This window comes from Myxine glutinosa, chromosome 1, assembly GCF_964187855.1.
Source record: "Myxine glutinosa chromosome 1, kmMyxGlut1.1, whole genome shotgun sequence".
Lineage (NCBI taxonomy): Eukaryota > Metazoa > Chordata > Myxini > Myxiniformes > Myxinidae > Myxine > Myxine glutinosa.
Window position 1 is genome coordinate 356332525 of NC_136261.1, and position 27202 is coordinate 356359726.

The following is a 27202-nucleotide window of genomic DNA, read 5'->3' on the forward strand; positions in this document are numbered from 1 at the left end:
AAATGAGTAAATATGTCCCCCTGCGACGTTGCACCCTTCTCCTCACAGAAACACACCCACAGGATAACCGAATCCGGAAAGAATCCTCAAACTAAACATACAGCCGGTAGGGAGCATTATTTACAAGATTACGCTGATATCTACACTACGATCCAGGACCTGTCTTTGGAGGAACACATGCAGATGTTATGCATAGAGAGAGCGCGCTTGCCAGCATCGATACACCAACCCACGAGTGCTCTGTGGCCGACGGCCTTTAATAACGTGCAGAGCACCCTTTCCCAGCATCAAAAGCACCACCCCACCACCAATCGGTGCAGTCACCATTGTTCATTGGAATAAAAATAAATTCGACAACCCCTAACCCTGCAGGTGTCTCTTGCTCTTCTTGTGGTGCACTTGGTGTTAACTAACAGTGGTTCACCTTTATGGCATAGGTGCCACGTTGACCCATAGGTCCATCAACGGGTGGTGCTTGGCCGCAAACGAACTGCGGTCCATTGTGGGTGGCCACAAACATTGCGGTCCATATGGTGTACCGATCCAGGCAGCGAACAGCGAAAGTGCAGGCCCACAACTGCGCAGCCAGCACCTCTCTCTCCTCTCTCTCTACCCCAAAGCCAGATCCTCGGAGGTGGGAGACAAAAGAAGCAGACAAGTGAGTAAGGTGGTAAGGGCGCAAAAGTGCACGCAATGTAAGGTGATGCACACTGGGGGCACATGGGAACCAGGTGAGACAGGTACGTTCCTATCGTACGCCCCCCCCCCCCACCAGGTAACCTACATGGCCCCTCCCTTACCCCTTACTGTATCCACAAAACACAACACTACCCATAAACATCTACTTTACAAATCAACAAACATCCCTACTGTCTTCCCCGTTCCTCCCATATACCAAATTCGTCTTCTCTCCCTCCTAACCAATCAAATTTGCCATTTTCAACTCTCATCAAAATTTGCCATCTCCAGCTCAACATCATAATTTGCCATTACCAATTCATCATCAGTCCCTCCTAGGGAGGGAGAGATGGAATCACCCCAATGTCTCATCCACGTCGTGATGCGTCTCACAAATCCACAGCAATCTCATTTCCTGCACACAGAACAAAGAAAACACAGGTGTGGAGTCATCATCATCACCACAGGTAAGTGGCTGCGTATGGTGCGACAGGTTCTTCAATCCTAACTATTTCCTAAATGACTTTAACAACTTTACACTACCCGGGGTCTTCCTCCGGCCAAACCATTGGCCCTCTTACACTATGGGTTCTAAAAACCAATTCCCATTGGCCAAACTGTGGTGCTCTTCAATTTGGGGTCTCACTCCCCCGATTCATCTCCCGGTGCCCTCGTACAATTTCTGGGCTGTGGCGTGTACCTCTCCCAGTGGGTCTACCCACCTGCACACCTCCACCACTGCAGTTGCCTCCGAGCTTACCTGCTCCTTACCCTAACCTATCTACCTGGGGAAGGCCCTCTGGCGCTCTCCCCACTCCGTGCCCTCTCTGGCACTGGGCTGCCCGATCCACACCCGGGATCCTCAGGCACCCACTCACAACTACCGGCTCCCAGAGCCCACCTGCGGCCTCACCTGGCCGACATCCTCACAGTGGTGGAGTGCCCAACCAACTACACGCACTAACAGGCTACACGCACAGCCATTTCCACAACACTAATGCACCCATTCACAACACCATTCTGCAACCGCACCACAGATGCCAATATCCAACCACAATTTACCTGCACCCTCTACCTAACACTTACACTACCCGCCCCGGGTATCCGTGATGGGGGTCCACTCTTCCCCCATCCACACCTTCGCACCATGCACACCACTCCGTACCACTTACTCCAACTCTCTCCACACACCTGTATTTGCACACCTGTGCTCTCACACTTGGTGCCACCTGCACCCTTCTCTCCCCAAGCGCATTCGCGCTGATCCACAACACTCACTACTCATACACTGCTCCACACACCTGTCCAGTTGCACACCTGTGCAATCACATCTGTTCAATTCTCACACACACAGCATCATCTCGGCTAACTACTCCCTTCTGAAACTTGCGCTTCCCAGTCGTCCCTTTAAACTATTGCGCTCCCACGTCATTATCATCCATACTAATCTACCTGCGTCCCCACTACAGGTATCAGTCACTAACTAAACTTAACGTTACCTAATGTCAATCTCTTCTAGATCCCTACACACAATATCCTAACCCACCCGGGCTAGTTTTCACTGCCATACACCCCATAAGCTATTGCTCCTTTGCCCCCACACATGGGAAGGGTGGCAGGGATGCCATCCCACCACATCGGGGGTCTCTCACTACCAATTTTGCACATCAAATTTCAACAAATTAAAAATTTGCCAATCATCTGCCAATCACTGTACCATTACCAATCATCACTCTGCCAATCCTTTGCCAATCATCAAATTTTGTTTTTCTCTAATTTTGGGGCCAAAACACTAACCTCATCACCCAGTCGACTCACTAATACCTCTCGGTGCGCCAATCCTTGTCCAAAGCCCGGCTTCGTAAAGCCAAGCAATGGATGCTGGTTGTTTTGTGCCAGCGGCTGGATGCGTCCGGCACTCGGTGCAGGGACGGGGGCTTACCCGGGCCGAGATCCCACGCATCACCTCGGCGTGGAGCCATCCAATGTCCCGATCTCGACCTGCCGGCACGTCTCAACAAAACGTGGTCGCCATAACGACCCTTCCTATCGGGCTGCCAGCTCCGCCTAGTGGAGCACGGACGCGGCCGTTCAAAGCGAGGCCCAGCACGCACCGAGGGCCCGATTCGGCTATAAGTCGTTCTAAACTCTATCCCGTTTAATGTCGATGCTTCACCTGCATGCTTACACCCCGCAGCCCGTTCCTTGCTCACACATCCAGCCGTGCCCATGCTCCTCGTACCTTTCCTTACACACCCAGGTACTCCCATTCCACTCACAGCTTTGGTCACACACCTGACCACCGAACACTTTGGCACACATTCGTTGGTCGCACACCTCACCAATACACCGCTTCGCACCCCCTCCTCGGTCACCTCCTCTGTGACAATCACAGGTGTGCTCTCATTCGCACACCCAACCACGTGCCTCACCACCAACTCCAGCGTGCATTCCCACTCACGCTCTACCATTCCAGGGGTGCATCCTTCCATCCCAGGTGTACATCCTCGCTCACCTGTCACAACTAACTCACGCTCCATGTCACTCTCACTACTTTCACCTCCATTCCTGACAGCGCACTCACCCTTACTCTTGACAGCGCACTCTTTCCCCATGCACCTGTCCGTCACACACCTTTCTCGCGCACACTCTCCCGTCACACCCTCTGTAACACTCACCACAGCTGTGCATTCTTCCTTGCCTTTGACAGCGCACTCTTTCCCCATGCACCTGTCCGTCACACACCTTCCTCGCGCACACTCTCCCGTCACACCCTCTGTAACACTCACCACAGGTGTGCATTCTTCCTTGCCTTTGACAGCGCACTCTTTCCCCATGCACCTGTCCGTCACACACCTTCCTCGCGCACACTCTCCCGTCACATCCTCTGTAACACTCACCACACCGCGCTTCCATGTGCCCCCTCGCACACGCGCTACGACCGACTCACTCTCGCCAGCACCCTCCCTCCTTGGCACGCACTTTTTCCTCACACACCCCAGAGTCGGACTTTCTCGCACACCTCCTCTTTCGCACACCAGACCTGTCGCACACTTCACCAACGGCCTCTCACGAACACCCGGGTCTATCTCGACCCCCAAGCCTCTTAAATCACCTGGCGCATCATACGCACGACCATATTGGTCACCACTTACACCGGGTCCTCTTCCTCTTCGCTTCTCCTCCATCACCTGCGAATCCCTCATCCGGTTAATGAGCACATCATCACGATCCAAACACAGACTTTGGACCAATTCTTTTATCTCCTCTTTTATCTCTTTCTTATCCCCTCTCCGTCGCTTCTTAATTTCGCTCATCCCTTCTTCCACTTCTTCTAATTTGTGCTTCACCTCTTTTATTCCCCGGTACGTCTCCTCAAGCTCGTCCTCCAAGGCTACCTTGACCGTTTCCATGTGCGTCCTCACCTGCCGGTCCTTCGTCTCCATTACCTCTACCACCTCGTCCAACCTCGTTGTCAGTCCCTCACGTACCATCTGACATTCCCTCTTCGTCGCTATCAAGTCGTCTTTTAGTTCTTTCTGTGTCACTTTTAACCCTCCTAATACCGCAGTGTTCCTTTGAACCTGCTCCGTTAGTTCTTTTTGTCCCTCCGTCAGCTGTTCCACCTCCTGCGTCAGGACCTCTATGCCCCCCTGTAACTTTACAGTCCCCTTTCTCACCTCCTTCTCCATGTGCTCCCTACAGTGCCTCACCTCCTCGCGCACTCCTCCGACCTCCTCACTCACTCCTCTTCTGATCTGCTCTCCCATCACTTGCATCTCCTGCCCAGATGCCACCCTCATCTGCTCCATTTCCTCCCTGTGAGCATCCAGTTTGGTTTCTACCCCCATTCTGACCCCCTCTATCTGCTGCTCCATTTGTTTAACTTCCCTTTCCGCTTGGTCCCTCATGTCCCTCAATTTGCCTTCCATACTGTTTTCTAACCCCTCTAACCCATTTTTCACTCCCTCTATCTGATTCTCCTGGGCAGCCATTCTATTTTCTACCCCCTCTAACCCCTTTTGCATCCCTTCCATTTGATTCTCTTGAGCGGCCATTCTGATTTCTACCCCCGTTAACCCATTTTTCACTTCTTTTATCCCGTTGTCTAACCCCTCAAAATTATTGTCTAACTTCTCACTGGTACCCCTCGCTTCGTCCCTCATTACCCCCAATTGCTCACTCCGAGCCCTCGCTTCGTCCCTCATTACCCCCAATTGCTCACTCCGAGCCCTCGCTTCGTCCCTCATTACCCCCATTTGGTTTTCCAATCGCTCACTATTCTTTTCCATAAGGGCCGTCATTTGTATAAAAAAAAGTTCCAATCTTCCCAGCGGCGCTACTTCGGTCGCGGGCACGGTGACCAGCGAGGCGCCTTTTTGCGCGCCTGAAGCATCGTGCGCGAGAGCGCCATTTTGTGCACCTGCTACCCCCGCTGTTTCGCTCTCCTCATGTCCCTCATGTCCCTCAATTTGGTCCTGGACCGACCCTGCCTCACTCTCCCCTACCGGACCCCAGCCGTGTTGATCCGCCATAGCGCGACTTGCAAAATTCGAGTTTCGTAAAACAAATACAAATTTCGCCGTTATAATTTCGCGCGGGAAACGCGCTCCGAATCGATTCTACTTGTTACCAATTTGGGCCTAATAAATTTAGTCCCGGGTTCGAATTCCACTCCTCGACACCAATTGTTACAGACGTGGCTTGGATGTTATTTACCGAGCGGTTTTATGGTATGACCACGTCTGCACAAGTTACCCGATTGTGCCCGAACGTTGACTAGTCGCGCGATGCTGGCTCAATAAGAAAAAGAAGACACCCGGCTGGATTACAATAACACAATACGACACCAATGTTTCAATTCTCAAGACCTCCGGACGAGATTATATTCGTACGGAAAGGTCAGATTACAGGGGCTAGAGGTATATTACAGGAAGACAGGCACTTAGACACACTCTTACATTAACCCCGGACAGACGACAGGTAAACGGGACAAGGCTGACTCACACGGGGGTTGATGGCAAGGAAAGGCAGATAGCGATGGCTCAAGGTGCACTCTTGGCTCAAAGCAGGGTACAGTACGGTCCGGTCCGGTCCAAAGATGCGGGGAGGTATCGTCGCGCTGGGGGTGGCGGTGGCTTCTCTCTCCAAGCTGAGGCGCATCTCACGTCACATCCGGCGCGGGGCCGCGTATATCCGGCGGGGAGTGACACGCCCTCGGCTCGTTAGCTCCGCCCCAGATGGAATCGGCACGTTGCTTCTCATTGGGTGCGTGGGGGGGTTACTGGCTCCGCCCCTGACGAGGAGCTGACAGCCAGCCCCTTCGGGGTAACGCCGTGGAGCGCATGGTCATGGCGGGTAACCGAGCCGGTGTGAGGACGCACACTCCCCGCCCCTCTGTTGTTGTAGTCGTAGTTGTAGTTGTAATTGTTGTTGTAGTTGTTGTTATTGTTGTTGTTTGGGGAAGAAGATGGGAGGAGGTATGGGAAAGGTCCTAAACTCACTACTGATGCCATATAATCACATTCTGGTGCAACGAAGAGTCATAATTAATGGAAACGAGGCCTTAACTGACATAGATTAAGAATAACTAGGAAGATGTCCGAAAGTTGTCTACGTGTGGTGCGGTGGACCTGGGCACGACATTTAATGGGGGAATAAGGGGAAGGTCGGCTCTACTGATTGTTGTTTACATGCAATGGGACTAGGGAATGGGGGATTGGGGAAAGTTGGGGAGTATTGGAGAAAATAGGGGAATATTTACAAGCCGATATGGAGGCCAAATTCCATATTCGCAACAATATATATATTTTAAATGGATATCTCTTGTTTATTCTAGTTCTCCTCAAGCCGCACCGCGCACCCTCAGCCTCGCCTCGCGAACGTCAACAGCGCGACAGCGCGCGCTTTCCGGAGGGGCGGAGCCAAGCCGAGCAACATATATATATATACACATCGATCATTGATCGTGAACCGGAAAATATAATAAATTGCTGATATTTAGCGACTCGAAAGGTTCTTTATCAACAACTTATTTATGGTGCTTCTGCTGACCTGTCTGCAAGGTGTATAAATCGAAGTCCCGAGTGCGAATCACAGGTGAGCCCGTCCTGAGGTAATTTGCGATTGGGAACGATTCAGAACCTGTGGGTGAATAACCTTTGGTAATTTCCCCAACAGTTTTCCGGACGACAGACTGCCGGTAGGGGACATGTATTGCAGCGCAATACTCAGAATGCTTGTTCTTCATCACATCTGTCATAGTATTAATTCCACCAAACTTTGGTTTTTAAGTTTTTTGACATTCCCTCAAAATCTGAGATTTTCCTAACAATTGCTTAAAACAAATTCACTAAAATCGTGTTGTAAAGCACAACATGAAACTAAAATCACTTTGTTTTTGATATATTTTTATGCCTCCGCCGACGAAGTCGCAGGAGGCATTATGTTTTCAGGTTGTCCGTCCGTCCGTCCATGATAGGTTTTCGTTACCACGATAACTTGAGAGTGGCTGAAACGATCTAATTCAAACTTGGTACAGATATGTATAATGATGTAAAGATTAACTGATTAGAATTTGGGGGCAAGAGGTCAAAGGTCAAATCTGTAATAGTTCTATAAGTTGAGAACAGCTGAAATGATCTAATTCAAACTTGGTGCAGGTATGTATAATGATGTAAAGATTAACTGATTAGATTTTTAGGGTCCCGAGGTCAGAGGTCCTGAGGTCATGTCATGCAGAAATGTGATAACTTGAGAACTACTGAAGGGATTTACGTCACACTTGGTACAAGTATGTATAATGATATAATAATGCGGGTGGAGGCATATTTATATCGGTCGACGTCGCGACGTCGAAGAGTGCCGGTCTAGCTTGGCTTCGTCACCCATAAAAAGGTTTTAGAGGGAAATGAAAGCAAATTGAAAACAGCATAATATGAAAGATATTAATTAGGTTTGCATGTAATTGCATGCATTGCATGTAGAGGAACACCTATTGTTATTACTATAGTTTATTCTTCTTACCCGATCCTGCCCTCCTCCCCCTCCCCCCACTCCCCCTCTGCCCCTACCCCCACCATTTCCAGGTCCGAATTTTTTTTAAACCACGTTCTCTGCAACCGTTGGTCCGATTGGCACGAAATTTTCACCAAGTGATTGGCTAGACCTGTAGAGGGGGCCAGCTTCAGCCCTGTGCAATTAAGTCGAGTCAAGTCACATATGATATCCTCTTTTGCATTTTCTAAAATCCAAGCTGTGAAACTTTCTCTGAGATGCGCCATTGACATATGTGGTGCGACCCCAATGCCCCAGCTGATGTGTACCTAAGGGCGTCCCAAGTCCGGCTCTGCGTGCCGCGAAGCTCCGTCTCCTGGCCTTGCGCCCATTACGCACAATGGGCTCCGTGTGCATGCACATTTTACATGGGACTGATGGGAGCTCAAGTGGACACAGACGCGATCATCGACAACTGGAGCAAACAAAAACGTAGCTATCAGCATAGCTACCAGGATCCTATTAGTTATTGCTCCGGTGTTCTGTTTGTGCTCCTGAGAGATAATACAGCTTGATGCAAGTTGTCCAGTTTAATTCCGCCTCTGCTATGAAATGGTCAAAGAGCCAAATCACGACCCTAGAGACCCCTGGGATACCAAGTGATAGCCATAGCTCCATATTAATAGAAGACACATCATACAGTATGACTGATTAACACCATTTCGCACGCCCAGGAAGAGGGTGAGGTCAAATGCTCGACCTGCGATTATCACTCGAGGAACATAAGTTGTGAATGGGAAATGGCATTTGGGGCAAACATGACCCTAGCGTCCATGCCTGGCCAACCAAATCTCACTGCATGTGTTTGTTTTCTCTTGGGCATGAAGTTCAACTGAAGGTGGCAGGAATTTGTTATTTGTTCAGGGTGTCGGCGATAACTCTGCTACTCTTCACGAAATATACCATGGGTTTTTACTGCAGAGCATGTAGGGCATAGCCGTCCAGAACAGTATTTGTCTGTCCGTATGTATGTATGTATGTCCTTCACAAACGTACACCACCCAGAGCTGAGGATCTGGTCACATGACAGGGGTGATGTGATATGATTACATCTGATGTCATTACGGCGGTACGACGGCTGACTCCACACGCCGCCATTTTGATTTCTATGCGGTTCAGGCCGAACATATCATCGAACCTGTCACATATCACAATCACCATGCTCCACCTTCACGTTTTTCATTCAGTGTGAAACACAAACAAACCGATTGTTAAAATGACCATCAACTATTGAAAGCATATGCGCTACGGGTCTTCCAACGGCACTGTACATATAGGCCTTAGGCTTCCTGCCTTCATGCTTCACCTTCAGGTCGCTTCGGACAAATTAGCCCAGGTGCCTTGATACAGTAGTATCGTTTTTGTAATAATAATAATAATAAATAGTAAATATAATCATCACACTGCAATCCCTTTGTCATGACTGCAAAGTTACTGCATTGAAGCGGTGTATGGTTGGTTCATTGTTGACTCGAAACATGTAGAATAAACCAGTGTCTCAATGCACTCTCTTCACTTCCATGGTGACAGACAGCTTAGAGACTTATGGTACTTCAAAATAATTTAGTACAGTACTTACATTATTTGCTAACTGGTATCTCCACCCAGTTCATACTATCCTCTTCAACTAAAGTATCAAACAAGCCCGGCTACGCCGCTGTTAGACTTTCAGCCTTGTTTTTAAGATACACCAAGCAATGCTAGCAAATGGGACACTCAGGTAAAGGTTTATCGGAGTGGTGATGCTGTTAGTGATGCCACACACTGCCCACGAAGTGCCAACCTAGCGACAGTTTATATTGGGGTTGTGAATCAAACCAAGGCTAGACAGTTCAAGAGTGAATACACCAACGTTGCACCATCCTGTTGGAATATGTGGCAGCCTTTTATATATTGAATAATATTGGGGATAACAGGATAGCTCAGTGGTAATGTGCTTGCCTTTGACGCGCTAATCTAGGTTTGATTTTCCGAACAACTATAAACTGTCATCCTGGCACTTTCCAGGCGGGGCGCTTCATTGAGCGTGCCATCCGAAAGATGAATTTGAGTGCCCCTTTCTACTAGCATTAGTTGGTGGACATTAAAGATCCTTACATCTGCCCTTGCCCCTCCTGTTTTCCCCAAGCCACTCCAGATCACACAAGTTCCTCAAGAAAACCTCACCTACTCAACCAGCAACTAGGCTGGTTTCCCACCTGCATTCTTTCTTCCCCTTATTCTTCCGATTGTGGAATCGTCTCCGTGTCCGTTGTCTCGTCCTCCTCAATTCAGCCTTTCAAATTTTCCTCTCATCACTTCCTTATGCGCTCACCCATGCACATCCACAATCTCTTCCATAAACGCTGATTCTTTACCATCCACCCGTCTCTCCACAAACCGTTTGGTGGTTTGTGAACCTGCCGCCCTTTGCCATATAGCTTCTGCTCGAGCCTATAAATCCTTGTGTGCAAAGATCTCACGGCGTCTTTCACAACAGCACGCGAGTTCTTGCCGGCACCCTGAAATCATTCCAAATTCCTTCCAACTTCAGTCAAACGTGAGGCCTTGCCAGCCGGTCCGTGACTAGACCTGGGCCAAAAACTTTCTCCAGTCGATTCCCCAAGAAGGTGAGAATAATTGTGGCCATGAACCAAGTAGTAGTAATAGAGGAGGAAAATCAAGATGGTGGCACGTGAGATAACTATGAAGGCTGAACAGCAAATAATTATTAAATTTAATGAAGAACCTTCTAGAATAATCTTGATTATGCAGTTACCATTGCTTTCCAGAAGGTATGGCAACATAACACAAGTTTATTACTGTCTGGTGTGGTTCGTCTTGGGGTGCAACTGGTGTGTAGGAACATGAGGCTCCCAGTCCTGATGGTCTTTCTCTGCGCCAACTCTTGGGGGTTTCAAACTCTTGCAGCACCACAAAATCACAGCAAAGGAGCCGTGGTGTTGCGGATGGCCGGTTATCCTCGGAAGCAACACGAGGTAGCGCAGTGCATTATCGAAACTTCATTGAACCGCTTTTGGGGTTTTCTAACCTGTTTAAATGAGGTCTGTGTTGCGTGTTAGGGGCGGCTGGAGGTGTGGAGAGAAGGTGAGTGGGGAACCGTGTGCGACGATGGCTTTGCCCTCAAGGCTGCTCATGTTGCATGTCGCCAGCTCGGTTACACGGAGGCCACCGGCTGGACCCACAGTGCCCACTATGGCATGGGAACAGGTGGGTAACATTCCATGCAACCTGTTGTGTTGCTAGTGAAGGATTATTTTGGTACTGATGCGATTTGGATACAGACACGTTATCAGAATGAACACAGCAATGGATCGGTGGATTACAGGTGGAGTTTTTTATTTTATTTTTTTGTATACAGGATCAAGGCTCGTGAAAGAGCTAACATTAATCACACAAAAAATAAAACAAACACATAAAACATATAATAAGGGGAGCGGTAGACAGGATGGGGAGAGAGGGGGAAGCACAAAAACACAACATTTGAGAGCAGGGACATCGAGAGATCTATGGGAGGGAGAGGGCTTGGGGGCAGGAGGCGTGGGAAGGGGGTGGGAGAAGTATAAAACACAAGGACACCAAGGACCTCCAGGAAATAAGTTGGTATTTAAAAAAGTGAACTTGGGGTGAATTAGCGGGGGTAGAAAAGATCAAGGTTTTGGATGGGGGAAGATAAGAGATGGTGGTGAACAGCTGTTTTAAAGACCTGGAGGGAGGAGTGGGATTGAAGGGAGTGGGGGAGTTTGTTCCAGAGGCGGGAGAAAAGGGGAATGAAAGAGTGAATGTGAGCAGAGAGTCTTGATTTTGGCAGTTTAACCATAAGAGGGTTGCAGGCACATCTTGTACGACCTGTAGGAATATTTGGGGGACAGAGCCCAGAGAGAGCTGGGGGAGTAAGGCCGGAGAGGAGTCGGTAGAAGACGGAAAGACCACCAACCTGCCTGTGGTGAGGAAGTGAAAGGCCCTCGGAGATAGCGTCATCGCGGGAGATTCCAATGATTCTGAACGTTTTGGTTTCAACAGCGTGAAGCCGAGCTAGGTGCGAGGCAGGAGCACCAGCCCAGAGGGGAGAGCAGTATTCCATTGAGCTGCAGATGAAAGCCTTGTATCTGGTGAGGAGCTCAGGTGTACCAAGGAGTTATAGCCAATTAAAAGCAAAGTGAGTGAAGGTTACAGCCAATTAAAACTGCCACTTTAAAAGTGTTTTTTTTTTTTGTCTTTCCTCAGGTAAAATATGGCTAGATGAAGTGACGTGTCGTGGTCCTGAAGAGAGCCTTGCAGACTGCCGCTTTCCGGGTTGGGGTCAGACCGACTGCACTCACGAAGAGGACGCTGGCATAATTTGCTCAACAAAGCGTCGGCCTGGTTTCCCACCACCTGGTATGCAGGTCTGTCGTTTCCACCATTTTTGTTTTATTTCCTGTCCATCTTAAACTTCCCCCAGTGGTACTTCACAATTGTCTTCAGTACAAAAAGGTAATCCATGAACTGTGCCATATCCTCATGGTGAGCAGCAGTGCAGGGCTGGCATAAATTTCCCTTATCATTCCATATTGGCATTAGTATTCTGCATATAACATCTCAACTCAACAGGCCTCACCTCTATACTACAACTTTCTTGCCCCTCTCCCCATGCTATCCTGCCCCTGTGATTATTTTTTCATTTGCGATGAACCCCAAACTTAGCTCAATTCTGCACCCGGTGAGACGCGATTGGGTGAGGTTCGGCTACGACCAGTCTTGCCCGGTCAGCGCAACCGACAGCCCCCTAACGAAGGCTGGCTGGAGGTCCGGCAACCCTCCGGAACCTGGCACCAAGTGTGTGGGCAAGGATGGACACAGTCTGAGGCACAAGTGGCTTGTGGCATGCTCGGGTTCCCCAGCTCACGCTTATACAACAAGCTGATCTACAGGTTTGTTTGAAACTGCCTTCCGTCGGCCTCTCTCCCACTGCATTTGATCATCATACGCGGTGCAAGTCTGAGGAGGTATTGGAGCATGTTTTTATGCATAATAATGATTTTAAAGGTCGCATTAAAAATTCCAGAAAGTTAGCGTCGGTGATGCAGTCTTATACACCACCTTATTTAACATGTCCAAGTACTGCAAAACTGGAGGTTTTTGGAAGCGATAAGGTGATTTGTGTTTAGCTTTTATACTTGGGCTAACGCTCGTAAAAGAGCTGACACACACACGCACACACACACACACACACACACACACACACACACACACACACATACTGATGAGCCAATCACTCAACACAGCCACTGAGCTTGGGGGAAGTTCCATCACTTCCCAGGATACTCGGGGTAACAGCGACGTCATAACAATGGTGCCGCTTTTCTCCCCATACTCAGCGGGGCATTTCCTCAAGAGGTAAATTAAATTTCCTCAATTTAAGTATTCAATTAAATTGAAATAAAATAAATATTTTAAAGGTTGTATTAAAATAATAAAAAATCCGGAAGTATACCAACGCTGACACAGTGGCTTTTACACCACCTTATTTTACACATTATAATAGTTCTTCGTACCTGTTGTCTGTGGCCTTTATGACGTCCTTAAAAACAGTACGTTTTCTGTTTGGAATGATTTTCAATTATATTTGACTGCCAGACAGGCAGACGGAGTAAAAATATTATCTCACCCCTCTCTGCGCATGTGCGATCGGGACAAATTCAGAGCAAAATTACTGCTAAACTACAGGTTTCCAATTAATGTTCGGATTCATGTTCAAAATATAACATTCAAATGAAATTAGGTTTTTCCTCGATCATAAACTGATGTCGGTGGATGGACAGACAGGCAGTAAGTGACCCAATTGCTTAACCCAGCTTTTTGCTTCACATACATGTGGTGACAATGGTACTTGCTTCTCCCAAAAACTCTCATTTCCCTCTCCTTCACACCTTATCTTGGAATTTGGAGCAAATATGACCCGAATGGATAAATAATCTCGCATAACTATAATAATCACACATTTATATATGAACAAAAGTTGGGAGTGGAGGGGAAACCGTAGCCAGAGGTACTCCTGGGGGTGTGCTGGAGAGAGGGCAGTGCAGGGAGAGTGAGGAAGAGAGTTTTTGATAAGGATAGAAACTCCACCACCAGGACGAGGTTCAGGTCTATCATACCAGAGGAGGGAGTAACCAGGAAGAGATATTAAAGAATCAGAGACATCTTGAAGGAGGAAAGTTTCTGTTAAGCAGATCACGTCTGCGTTGTCAGAAGCAACCTGAATGGAGAGATCAATCAGGTTTCAGCGCAGGCCCCGAATGTTTGAGGTCCATACCGTTAAAGACGAGGGAGGGGGAGCCTGAGGTACAACAGAAGGGAGGGGTAGGGTAAAATGTGGTATAAGAGGTAGGGACAGCTGTTGACAGTGTGTCAGAGAATGCAGAAGAGCAAGGAGAGAGGGAAGGATGAGAACAAAAGGCTAGATGGTGATAGGATGAGGCACAATGAGGAGTAATTTGAGGGGGTCAGAGGGAAGTAGAAGATTGGATGAGGTGGAGGAATGAGTTGGAAGAGAGAGGAAGCGGAGAGGAGGCAGCTGTGTGGATGAGTTAAGAGGCAACTTTGAGGAGGAGGGGTGAAAGGGGAGATTTGAAAGGGACGGGTGGGATGGGAGATTTGAAGAAGAATGGTGAGGGGGGAGTTTTGAAGGGAAGGGGTGAGGTCCGGGAGTTTTGAAGGGGAGGGGTGAGGAGGAAGATTTGAAGGGGAGGGGATAAACCACGAATACGCAAAGCACAGGTCCGCAAATGTCGGAGTCGGTCAGAAAATCCACGAATATGCCAGCAAAAAGAATGGCGAATTGCGTGGTTACGCATGTACAGCGGCTTTATGCATGACGTGTGGAAGATGATTTTAGAAGTGTCATGGGTGCTGCTGGTGGGAGACGGGTTTTGTTTTTTTTGCGCCCCCGAAAAACCGTGAATGCACGAGGCACAGGGCCGCGAATGTAGAAGCAGGTCACATTTTATCAACCGCGTATACAAGGGGTCGGCGAGTGTTGGGACCGTAAACTATACGTATAACGATATATAGCATGAGTGGGAATGGCATGTGAGAGGGTATAGTATTTTTGGTGAAGAAGAGGCCGCTAAAATGGCTATATACGAGGCCAATTGATGCTGTCTGTGTTCTATGGTGTGATTAATAAAGCTTCCATCTCCTAAAATCATTATTTTATTAAAATTGAAGTACTGTATATACCTGAACACTGTGTGGGTTGTCGTGTTCTTTGAACTCTCTGGTTTTGTTCCAGTATTTGTCTTAATTTTTTTCTTTCTTTCACAATCTTTCCCGCAGCATCTTCTCAAAACGTACAACCCCTTCCTATCTGCTATTTGGCGTCAACTGCTCGGGGTTAGAATCCCATCTAGCTGCCTGCTCCCACAAGCCGTTGCAGGCTCATGCCACCAGCCTTTGTCCCAGTGCTGGTCCTGTGGTTGTGAGCTGTGTGCTGCCTGGGAAGTCCCAAAATCCAGATGTATGACTGCATAATGTAATCACATATTTACATGACCTGGCCTTATGGGAACAAGTTTACTTAAATTATAAGAAAACATTCCATGTGACAAGGAAGCATTACAGAGGAGCAATCCTCCTTGTTACCATTAAGGATGAATGGCACTATCTATGTATTTATCAGTAAAGATCACTTCCCTAACATGGTTCACATAATCATCAGTTACATTACCATCTCAAGTTTCTGCTACTCTACTCATTAGTCCCTCAATACGAAGTGTGGGTAGCCATATAAACAAACAACAACAACACCACACAGGCATTTTAAGGCTGACTCCACCAACAATTTCAACCTGAAAAATCATACAGCCACCATGTTGGTGCTTATTGCTATGTAAAGCCAAAGTCATCTTCAGTGTCATATTTACAATTGCCATGACCCCCTATATATTTTCCCTTCAATGCAAAACGACCAAAGCAACAGTTAAAAGGATATTGAGCTGACATGTGTCACGGGACTTGTGAAGATAGGCCTCAGCGATCGAGGCAGCAGTCTGTTGTCTATACAACAACAACAACAACAACATGCATTTTAAGGCCATTTTCCCTGCTAGAGCGGGGGTTAGCCTTGCGGTCCCCATGACAATATTCTCCATTTTGCCCTATTTTCTGCATCTCTCCTTGTTAACCCCCTTGCCCGCATTTCTTCTTCCACCATCTTTAGCCAAGTCTTTCTCGGTCTTCCCCGTCCTCTACTTCCTTCTACATTCATTTCCATCACTCTTCTCAACCAGTCACTTTCATCCTTCCTCAACACATGACCAAACCATCTCAACCTGTTCCTCTTCACAGCATCAATCACAGGCTCTATTCCCATCATCTTTCGCAATTCATCATTTGTCTTCCTCTCTCTCAACGATACTCCGCACATCCATCGAACCATTCGCATTTCCACCCTTTCCAGCCTTCGTTGCTACTCTACGTTCATTACCCATGTCTCGCTCCCTTAAATCATAACACTTCTCACATGTGCAGCATACACCTTTCCCTTCAGCTTCAACGACACTCCCCTCCTCGTCTGCACACTACTCAGTTCCCCAAACTTCTTCCATGCACATCTCACTCTAGCGGACCGTTGCCGAGTCTGATCCACCTTCTCCGTACAACATGTCTCCTAGGTAGCAAAATGTTTTCACACCTTCCAGCTTCATGCTGTCTCCAAGATCCAACTCAACATTTCCTACATCTGCAGCTCCCTCTGTGCACACCTTCCACTTGAATGTAGCTGCCACACTGGTTAATGACCCTCTCAGACCACTACATGTTTGATAAACCCACTCAGCGCACATTGTACATTGAATGGAGTTCACTCCGACACCCTTCCTGCACACAGCACAGGGCCACTTCCCAGTTCATTCCACCTCACCACATGCTCTACCACTTGCCATCACCTTCGTCTTTCCTATATTCACCTTCAGACCTTTTGTCTCCATACATTCCTTCCACTTGTTCATCTTTTCCTTCAGTCCATCCATATTTTCCGCAATCAACACCAGATCATCTGCATACAACAACTCCCACGGTAAACCCTCCTTTACGTTCCGAGCCAGCACCTCCATCACAGCTACAAATAGTAGTGGACTTAGTACCGACCCCTGCTGCACTCCCACCTTCACCTCAAACTCACCACTGTTCCCGTGCTTCGTCCTTACAGCTGTGCACGCTCTCTCGTACATTGCTATCACGACTCTGATCAACCATTCCTCCACTCCTAACTTCCTCAATGCCTATGTCACGACCACATGTGGAACCCTATCGAATGCTTTCTCCAGATCAACAAACCCAAGAAACATCTTCTTCCTCTTCTCCATGTACTTCTCCTGCAACTGCCTTACAATAAAAAGCACGTCTGTTGTTCCTCTTCCTGGCATAAATCCAAACTGCATTTCGTCGATCTTCACTTTCTTCCTTATCCTCCTCTCCAACACCCTTTCCAATACCTTCATTCCATGCTCCAATAAATTTATCGCTCGATATGAGCCACACTCCAGAGGGTCACCTTTCCCCTTGTATAGAGGGACGAGGGTACTCAGTTCCCAATCCACTGGAATGCGGCCTTCTTTCACCACCAGATTTCAGATCTCTGTCATTCTCTTCACACCCCAACTTCCTGCTGCCTTCAACATATCTCCCACAACTCCCGCCGGCCCTCCCACTTTTCTACTCTTCATTGCTTTTATCGCTTCCTCAACTTCCTTCTCAGTTATCTTCTCTGCCGGTCCTAAAACTGGGTTACTCTCTATGTTGCCATCCCATTCATTCTCTGCATTCAGCAGCATTTCCATATATCCCTTCCATCTTCCTTCAATTCCATCTGGGTCCACAACAATTTGTCCCACTACATCCTTCAAGCAACTCACCCCCATCACATCACACCTCTCTTTCGCTATCTGCTTTGCAATCCTGAATACCGCTCTCTGACCCTCTTCCGAATCCAAGCGTTCTCCAAACATTTCCCCACATGCCTCCTGCTCCTTTGCTACCTCTTTCTTTGCAGCCTTCTTGGCTGCCTTATAACTTTAATGGTCTGCCTTTTCTGCCCCCGTACCCTTCGTCTTCTGCCACTCCTTGAAATTCTTCCTCTGCTCGTCAATCCTCTTTCTAACTTCATCATCCCACCACCATGTTTTTGAGTACCTCGGTGGTCCTTTTGTCCATCCACACACCTCACCAACGGCTCCCAACAGACTATCTTTCATTGACATGCAACCACTTTCAAGCTCAACCACATCATCCTCGACCCTACTCAGCCTCTTTTTTAATGCCTCCCTCACTATCACCTCTTTCAACCTCCACACCTTCATTCTCGGTTGGTACTTCACCCGCCGAACTCTCCTCGCACCTTTCACCCTTATGTCGCAGACAACCAAGTGGTGCTGTGAAACAGCCTCCTCCCCCAGGATCACCTTTGTGTCCCGGAGGTGCCCCCTATCTCGCCTACGCACCATCAGGTAGTCAACGGATGTCGTCGCCCCACCTGACGTGTATGTAACAAGCTTATTATCCTCTTTCTGGAACTGAGTATTACAAATCAACAAATCAGCTCCATCAGCAAACTCCAAAATCCTTTCACCTTCTCCATTTCTCACACCATATCCGTAACACCCATTAACTCCCTCAAAACCGCCTCGACTCCTTCCCACGTGTCCATTTAGGTCTCCTTCTACCACAACAACTTCCTCATCTTTCACGTTTTCCATCAGCTTCTCTATCGCACACCAGAACTTGTCCTTCTCTTCATCGCTTCGACCAACCTGCGGAGCATATCCCGAGATGACGTTCACCAAGAGCTTTCCAATCATCATTTTCACCATCATCAACCTATCACTCACTCTAGTCACACTCACCACACTGTCTACAAACTCCTCAGAAAACAGGACACCAACACCATGCACGCCTGCATAACTTAACAGTTGTACAGTTAAAAAACTGTACAACTGTGGGCACCCTTGCCACACAAACTTGTATTTTTGTCCATATAAACAGAAATAAATCATATTCCATAAATAAACCATGTTATGGAAATAAACCACAACAAATAAACCATTGCTTGTAGCCATTTCAACAGAAAAGGTAATTATACTACTGTCTCCGCACAGAAAAATAACCTACAGATTAGCAATTACTCTCCTGGGAAGGTTTTGAATATGAAAACTAGAAAATCAAAAAGTAAATGGAAGCTAACTCAAGACAAAACCATAAAGCATCTGAAAATGCAAAGCCCGTAGGCATCTGTTTGAAGCAGACGTCTTCTTCTTCTTCCTCTTTTTCTTCTTCTTCTTCCATTGCTCAAAATAACGAAAATAGTTTAAAAATACAAAATGAAAGTTGATGATTTTATGCAGGCTTGACCTTTGAGCTTTAGATCTCAAAAAAAAAAAAATCAGCTTCTAACGTTTGATTGGTGAACCAATTCAGTGACCCAATATGCAAATTCTTAAAATGTCAGATCAATCGGATGAAAATTGACAATTTTATGTGATGTTTGACCTTTTCACCCTTTGGTAAAATTATTAATACTAGGGCATGCCCGATTGCCCGTACTATATCTATATCTAAAATTATATCCCCCCCTCTATTTACATGAAATGGTTTGGTCCATGAAATGTTTTGGTCCATTCGCAACGCCAAAGCGAACGGCGAACGCTTTACATGAAATGGTTTGGTGCATGAAATGTTTTGGTCCATTCGCAACGCCAAAGCGAACGGCGAACGGCTTGCGAGTACAGTGACAATCCCCCCGGGGTTTTAATTAGTTTTAAAACATCGTTTAACGCCAACATAGCGCCAACATAGTTTGCCGACGGGAAATAAATGAATACGCTCTCAAATGTGCCATCCGAGGCAGAGTGTGTTCGCCACGTTCGGCACACGCGATAGCTCGCTGCTCTCTGATTGGTTGAATCGTTTTTTGGACATAGCTCGGTAAGTAATTGTCCGATTAATATGAAACCTTGAAAAGGCACATCCTCGGGTCCCCAGCAATATACCTGGCAAGTTTAAAGTATATCGGACCCGTGGTTGTCGAGAAACAGCGGTCACACACAAGAGGGTGACGTTGCGCGGGCCGAAGGTGCGGATAGTCGATCCGTTGGCCGCAACTAAGGAGGGGCCGCAAACCGCGGATTGCCTGTCCTGGTCAGAGGCGGGTATGACGCTCAGTTGGGCGCCGGTGTCGCACAGGAAGCGCCGTCCGGACGCTTTATCCGTGATGAACAGTAAGTTGCCCGTGTGGCCGGCGCTCATGGCTGGTAATGAACGCCGGCCCGGCCGTTTCCCGGCCTGCCGAAGGTGCACGGGGGTCGGCATGTCCGGGCCTTCTGTCCGAACCTGGCATGATAGTAACACCACGCTTGGTCAGGTGGAGGCCTCGGTCGTCGTGCCGGAGGTGGTCGGCTCGGTAGAGCGGCCGCCAATGGCGTCGGCAGTTCGGCCGTCGACCGTGCCGGGTGCTCGGGCGCCCTGGGTGTTGCGTCGGACGGCGGTGGGTCCCATGTCGCCGCTACGATGCGCTGTCCTGCGGCGGAGATCTTGTCGGCTTCTCTGGCAAGGGCCCGGGGATCTGTGATCGTCGTGCTTGCCAGGGCGAGGCGTACCGGGTTAGGCAGCTGACGGAAGAACAGCTCCCGGAACAGGAATGCCGGAGAGTGCTCGCCGAGCAGTGAAAGCATGTAGTCCATGCGCTCGGAAGGGCGCGTGTCGCCGAGCTCGGGCAGGTCGAGCAGGCGCCGTGTGCGTTCCGCCGATGGGAGGGCGAAAGCATCGAGGAGCAGCTTCTTAATCGCGCCGTATTTGTCAGCGGCTGGCGGGCTTTCGAGGAGGCTCAGGGCGCGGGCCGCGGTAACCGACCCGAGCGCAGCTACCACATGGTGGAAGCGGGTGTCGTCGGCCGTGATGCCTCGCAGGGCGAACAGGGACTCCGCCTGTGCGAACCAAACCGCCGCGTGAGCCTCCCAGAAGGTAGGCAGTTTAAGGGCGACTGCCGTGTCCATGTCGATAGGTCACCAATGAAGGAGCTGGGGCTCCCACGTCGATCGGAAGAATGGACGCGACAAAAAGCTAGAATTCATCTGAGTTGCTTTAATGAAATCAAACACTCAGGCACTCTGAAAAACCGTTTATCAGTCAGCAATATATATCTATTCCGCCAGGGGGTTTGCCCAGGCCCGGCGCCAGGGGGCGTGGCCCAGCGTCCTGGCTGCGGCCTGGCAAGTTGAGGGCGAGCCTGGGCGTCCTGGACGAGCCCGGCATGGTGATCGCTCCGCGTCCTTGATAGGTGCAAGGCGATTGTGAAAACTCAGCGGCAGCCGCTACAGTACAAACGTACAAACAAACAAACACACAGAGATTACTGGAATTATAGATAGATGCTTTCTCCATATTTTCATAATAAAGCTTTGGTGAAAATTTGATGACAAAACTCAAATGGAAAAAAAAGGTTATGGCCCGGACAGACACACACAGACAGACACACACACACACACACAGACAGACAAACACACACACACATAGACAGACAGACACACACACACACACACACACACACACAGACACACACACACAGACACAGACACACAAAGACAGACACAGACAGACAGACACACACACATAGACAGACACACACACACACACACACACACACACAGACAGACACACACACAAACAGACACACACAAGTGATTACAAAACCCCGTCTCCTGCTGTGCAGGGATGGGCTAAGAAATGTATTTGCCATAAATTTAGACTTTAATGAGGCAGATTAACTTTCGTTGATAATTATTAATAACTAGATCCTCGAGCTATTGTTTTTATTGGATGTGATGTGAAAGGCAATGGAATATTAATTATTTACAACTGTGGGACTTTTTATTTTTTATTGTAGTTTTTAAAAACTTTTTTTTTTTCATTTTAACTGTGGAGCTGCTCTAAGTTATGAAGAACAATATGCTGTTGCCACGTGTCTCGAATCGTCGACGAGTTTGAAATTACAGCGTTTGATGTTATAACCTGATCCCCGCAGGCAGTTGGGGTTCGTCTGCGTGGAGGTGCACTGCTTGGCGAAGGACGCATAGAGGTTATGATTGGTGGCCTCTGGGGGACGGTCTGTGACCGTGGCTGGGGAGTGGCTGCAGCCTCTGTTGCCTGCCGCCAGCTTGGATTTGGAACCGCGCTGGAAGCAGCCAAGAGTGCACGGATGGGCCAGGGTGAGGCGCAGAGGTGTCAAAGAGTTGATTTTCTTCCCACACCACGGCCGATTTTGACCGTTTTCCAGGCCGCTTGTCCACGACTGGACTCCAAAAGAGCGGCTGTGCCGCTAATGCAGTGCCCACTGTAGATAGCAAGAATTTGGAATTTGGCTAGGGTGCCGGCAATAGCTTGACCATTCCCCGCAAGACCGACCAATGAACGTTGGCAGATGGGATGCCCGGCATAGCATCTATCCGAGGGACGACACACATTGTTGCCTTGCGCTGCCTGCGGAACATCAGGATAACAGTTAAAAGTTGTGTCGAGATTCAAATCCAGGCTTGACAGCACAGAGACAAAGGATTCCATAGGGATTATTAGCCCCTGTTGGACTTAGTCCAAAACGGGGGCTTATGCATTGGGTCTCGTCCGTCCGTGCATCCGTCCGTCCACAACCATATCTCGGAGATGTAAGGACCAATTTTCTTCATACTTGGCACAAAGACAACACGTGATGGTGTATATATGCACATCATTTTGTTTCGCGTTGCAATCAAAGATGGCCGACTGGCGGGCATTTTAGTTGGAAATATTGAACACCAGCTTGGATTTGGCACTTTGATTTGGATTTGGAAACTACACTACCGGTCAAAAGTTTTGGAACAGCTCAATTTTTCCAGTTTTTATTGAAATTTACACAGTTTAATGTCTCAATGTACTCTGAAATTAAGCATAGAACAAATAAACAATTGGAGATAAAAAAGAAATCATAGAATCATTTTGTTTAACAAAATTTAATTTAAATTTTTGACTCAGCAAAGTAGCCACCTTTTGCAGAAAAAACCGCCGAACACACTCGTGGCATTCTTTCTACAATGGAAATCAAATATTGTTCGGGAAGTTCTTCCCAACACTGTTGCAGAAGTTCCCACAAATGTGTTGCACTTGTAGGTTGCTTTACTTTCACCCTTCTGTCAAGTTCATCCCAAACCAGCTCGATGGGGTTTAAGTCTGAAGACTGTGCTGGCCATTCCATGATTTGAAGCCTACCGTCTTGTTCTTTTCCTCGAAGGTCGTTTTGACATAGCCTGGAGGTGTGTTTAGGGTCATTATCTTGCTGTAGGATTAACCCCTGACCAACCAGGCGCATACCAGAGGGTATTGCATGGCGCTGCAAAATGCTGTGGTAGCCCTTCTGGTTCAGGGTGCCAGTCACTCTGTGCAAGTTGCCGACTCTGGATCCAGCAAAAGAGCCCCAGACCATCACGCTTCCTCCTCCATGTTTGACAGTTGGTGTCACACACTGAGGAAACATCCTTTCGCCCACTCGACGGCGTACAAAAACCCTGCGTGATGAACCAAAGATTTCAAATTTTGATTAATCGGTCCATAAGACCTTCTTCCAGTCTTCAGTAGTCCACTGGCGGTGCTTCATGGCCCAAGCAAGCCTCTTTTTCTTATTTTGCCATCTTAGCAATGGCTTTCTTACTGCCACTCGACCTGTCAAACCTGCAGCTCGAAGTTTTCTCTTCACAGTTGAAACTGAGACTTGCTTACTTCGACCAGTGTTAAGCTGTGCTTGAAGCTGTTGTCCTGTGAGCCGCCAATCACGCAAGCTGTTGACTCTCAGAAACTTGTCTTCTGATTTTGTTGTGGCTTTGGGTCTGCCAGACCTCTTCCTGTCAGAGTTTCCTCCAGTTTCCAATATACTACTTCCTGCAGTGCAATATTGCCCAAATAATGCTTCGGAGGGTGTAATAAAGGTCTGTTCCAATACTGCTTTTATACAGACAGGGGGTTTGTAATCAAGTAATCAGCAGAGGTTGGGACACCTGTAGGGATTGTTTGCATCGACATTCAAGGCTTAATTTACTTACATTGCTGCAGGACAGCTGTAAGTTGTTAACCTATTACTTGTACCCTGAAGAAGGCCTTTTTTTTTTTTTTTAAACAATATAACTACAATTTACATTATTTTCCCGTTTTTGCTAACCTAAACTTTTTTTTAACCTCGAGCAGTTTCCTGCTTACCTTTGTACCATTTCAGGTTATTCACTGGACATTGAACTGCGTAACTTTCAATAAAAACTGGAAAAATTGAGGTGTTCTAAAACTTTTGACCGGTAGTGTATGTTCAGTACCTCAACCATTTCTCGGACATGTACGAGTATTTACTGATGTTGTTCAAACTTGGCAAACAGATAACGAATTATGGCTGAAATATGCATGTCATTTTCTTCCGAGAACAGATCCAATATGGCCGGCCGGTGGCATTTTATGTTTTTTTCTTCTTGTTGAAAATTCAACTGTGCCCCAAAGTACACTTTAGAAAAGTTTTCTTTTTTCTTGAACATGCATGGTCCCATTTTGTTCAAACTTGGCACATGCAGCGTACATGATGGCATATACGTGCACCTCACCATATTTTGTGATCTGATCAAAAATGGCCGATTGGTAGAAAGGCGGCCATTTTAGTTGTAAAAAACAACAACCTGATATTGTACACGTCTACAACCATTTCTCGGACATGCATTTACCGATCTTGTTCAAACTTGGCACACAGAAAATGAATGATGGCTTACATATGGACGTTATTTATTTTCAAGATCAGATCCAAGATGGCCGACCGGCGGCCATTTTGTGACTTAAACGTGTCTGGAAACATTTTTCAACATGCATGGACCAATTTTGTTCAAACTTGGCAGAAGGACAATTCATGAGAGTATACATAAGCAGAAGACTTTGTTTTGTAATCCGACCAAAGATGGCCGACTGGCGGCCTTTAACTCCGTACAGCAAAATTACTAAAACCATGGGAACTATAACATTTTATGTTTTTTTTCTTCTTGTTGAATCTTAACTGTGCCTCAAAGTACACTTTAGAAAAGTTTTCTTTTTTGATCAAAATGCTTTTGGACCATCTTATTTGTTGTGTATTCCATTTTTAATGGTGGTTCAAGCTTATGGAAGACCTGGTAATAGGTTAGAAACCAACAGTAGGACAGAGGTGGAGAAGGGGCAAAGAAAAAGCAGCAGAGTGACAAAATGAAAACAGGAAGACGAACCTATTTGCAAATGACAGGAACAGGCCATCTGCTTAAACCTTCTGCCAATAGATACGAATTACTCTCAATGCCTTGAATTCAACTGCCTATAAGGCTAAGAGATTATGCCTTTTGTTTTCAAACATAAAAGCACACGTACGGATAACTATTCAACAAAACAAAACTAGTCCAACTTTTCAATATGGTTTCGAAAAACTTAAACTTGGGGAGTGAGATGCATGTTGTACACAAAATACTGACAAAATGATGTCATTGGATTAATGATGCAAATTGGATTTTAAAGTATAATCTATGTCTTTATATTCCCTTTTTCCCCATTAAAACAAATGTTTTTACCCTGCCTTGCTCCGTCCTAGGCATTGGGCCAATCCATATGGCAAATGTTCTTTGCCGAGGCAATGAGCGGTCTCTCCTCTCTTGTTTCTATGGGAACGCATCATCCAGCGGGTGCGGGCACACGGATGATGCAGCCATTCGCTGCAACACTCCTAATCTGGACATGGTGAATCAGGTAAAATAGGGTGGGTCGAAACAGCACAGACAAACCTGTGTAACCTGTACTGTTCATGTAATAAACAAGTAATTGTTATTTTAACCAGATCCGGTTGGTTGGTGGTACGACTACCTACGAGGGCCGCGTGGAGGTGAAACAAGGCAATGCCTGGGGAACTGTGTGCAGTACAAACTGGACGACGAAGGATGCCATGGTGGTCTGTCGGCAGCTCGGCCTCGGCTATGCATTGCACGCGCTCAAGGTCATCACTTCAATCTCATTTTCGTTTAGTTTATTTACATATGCATTCCCAACTCGACTTACAACCACTCTCCTTCACTTCATCATGAAAAAAACCCTTATTTCCTGATCCACAGGAGGTGTGGTACTGGGCCGGGTCAAGTGATGCGAATGAGGTAGTGCTGAGTGGCTTGTCGTGCCGAGGGTGGGAGCCCAGCCTGCTCGCATGTCCACATGATAATCACATGACGTGCAAGCTTGGGGGATCACAGAATGCTGCTGGAGTCATCTGCGTTGACAGTATGGCGTTCAACATTTATGGATTGCAAGCCCTTTGTGCTTCATCATTGTATGTTTGGTAATTAGTTTTTTGATGCTTAGTAAGTATATAATGTCAGAAGTAGTTTCTTCTTCGGTATGCAGCACATCACTGTGGATAGTCATCATTGCTGCGGGTATAGACCGATTCGCTTTGAACACCTGTATCCCCTCTGTCGCTAATGGCGCTATTGCTTCCGCCATAACTGGGGGGATTGCAAGCATAGCACTACCCACTGACAAAGTGTGTTACAATTTAATTGCCGTAAGTACGCAGTAGAGATATCTGAGCGATCCCTCGTTCACCTTCCATTTAACTTTCAGTTTGACATATTTAGATATTCATACCTCTTCATTCACTATGAAGAAGACAAAAGAAGGATCGGGAAACATTGTGTAGTATTTGGCTGCACAAACAAATTCAAAAAGATGAGAAAATGGAAGTTTTCGGTTTGTGAAAACCATTCGCCCTAAACCCACGACAAGTGTGAGTATCTACTGCCGTACCAAATGCACTGCTTTCCAAACGGAAAGCGAAACTGTTGCGGTGGCTGAAAACTTTGCTGAAAACTCTGCTGCAAAACTGTCGCAGTGGCTGAAAACTTTGCTGAAAACTCTGCTGCAAAACTGTCGAAGTGGCTGGAAACTTTGCTGAAAACTCTGCTGAAAACTGTCGCAGTGGCTGAAAACTTTGCTGAAAACTCTGCTGCAAAACTGTCGAAGTGGCTGGAAACTTTGCTGAAAACTTTGCTGCAAAACTGTCACAGTGGCTGAAAACTTTGCTGACAACTCTGCTGCAAAACTGTCGCAGTGGCTGAAAACTTTGCTGAAAACTCTGTTGCAAAACTCTGCTGCAAAACTGTCGCAGTGGCTGAAAACTTTCCTGAAAACTCTGCTGCAAAACTGTCGCAGTGGCTGAAAACTTTCCTGAAAACTCTGCTGCAAAGCTGTCGTAGTGGCTGAAAACTTTGCTGAAAACTCTGTTGCAAAACTCTGCTGCAAAACTGGCGCAGTGGCTGAAAACTTTGCTGAAAACTCTGCTGCAAAACTGTCACAGTGGCTGAAAACTTTGCTGAAAACTCTGCTGCAAAACTGTCGCAGTGGCTGAAAACTTAGCTGAAAACTC

At 47.3% G+C, this 27202-nt stretch overlaps 1 protein-coding gene across 1 annotated transcript in view; it reads left to right on the top strand.

Moving 5' to 3' along the window:
* Positions 1-27202, top strand: part of LOC137413598 (lysyl oxidase homolog 3-like) — a 91864-nt gene that overhangs the window by 2709 nt on the left and 61953 nt on the right. Inside the window, exons 2-10 of the mRNA XM_068099030.2 lie at positions 10577-10712; positions 10797-10944; positions 11962-12122; positions 12421-12647; positions 15055-15235; positions 21794-21977; positions 25382-25536; positions 25625-25780; positions 25896-26058. Of these exons, the coding sequence (XP_067955131.2) occupies positions 10581-10712; positions 10797-10944; positions 11962-12122; positions 12421-12647; positions 15055-15235; positions 21794-21977; positions 25382-25536; positions 25625-25780; positions 25896-26058 (1507 nt within the window). The 5' untranslated portion in view covers positions 10577-10580. The remainder of the gene's footprint in view (positions 1-10576; positions 10713-10796; positions 10945-11961; positions 12123-12420; positions 12648-15054; positions 15236-21793; positions 21978-25381; positions 25537-25624; positions 25781-25895; positions 26059-27202) is intronic.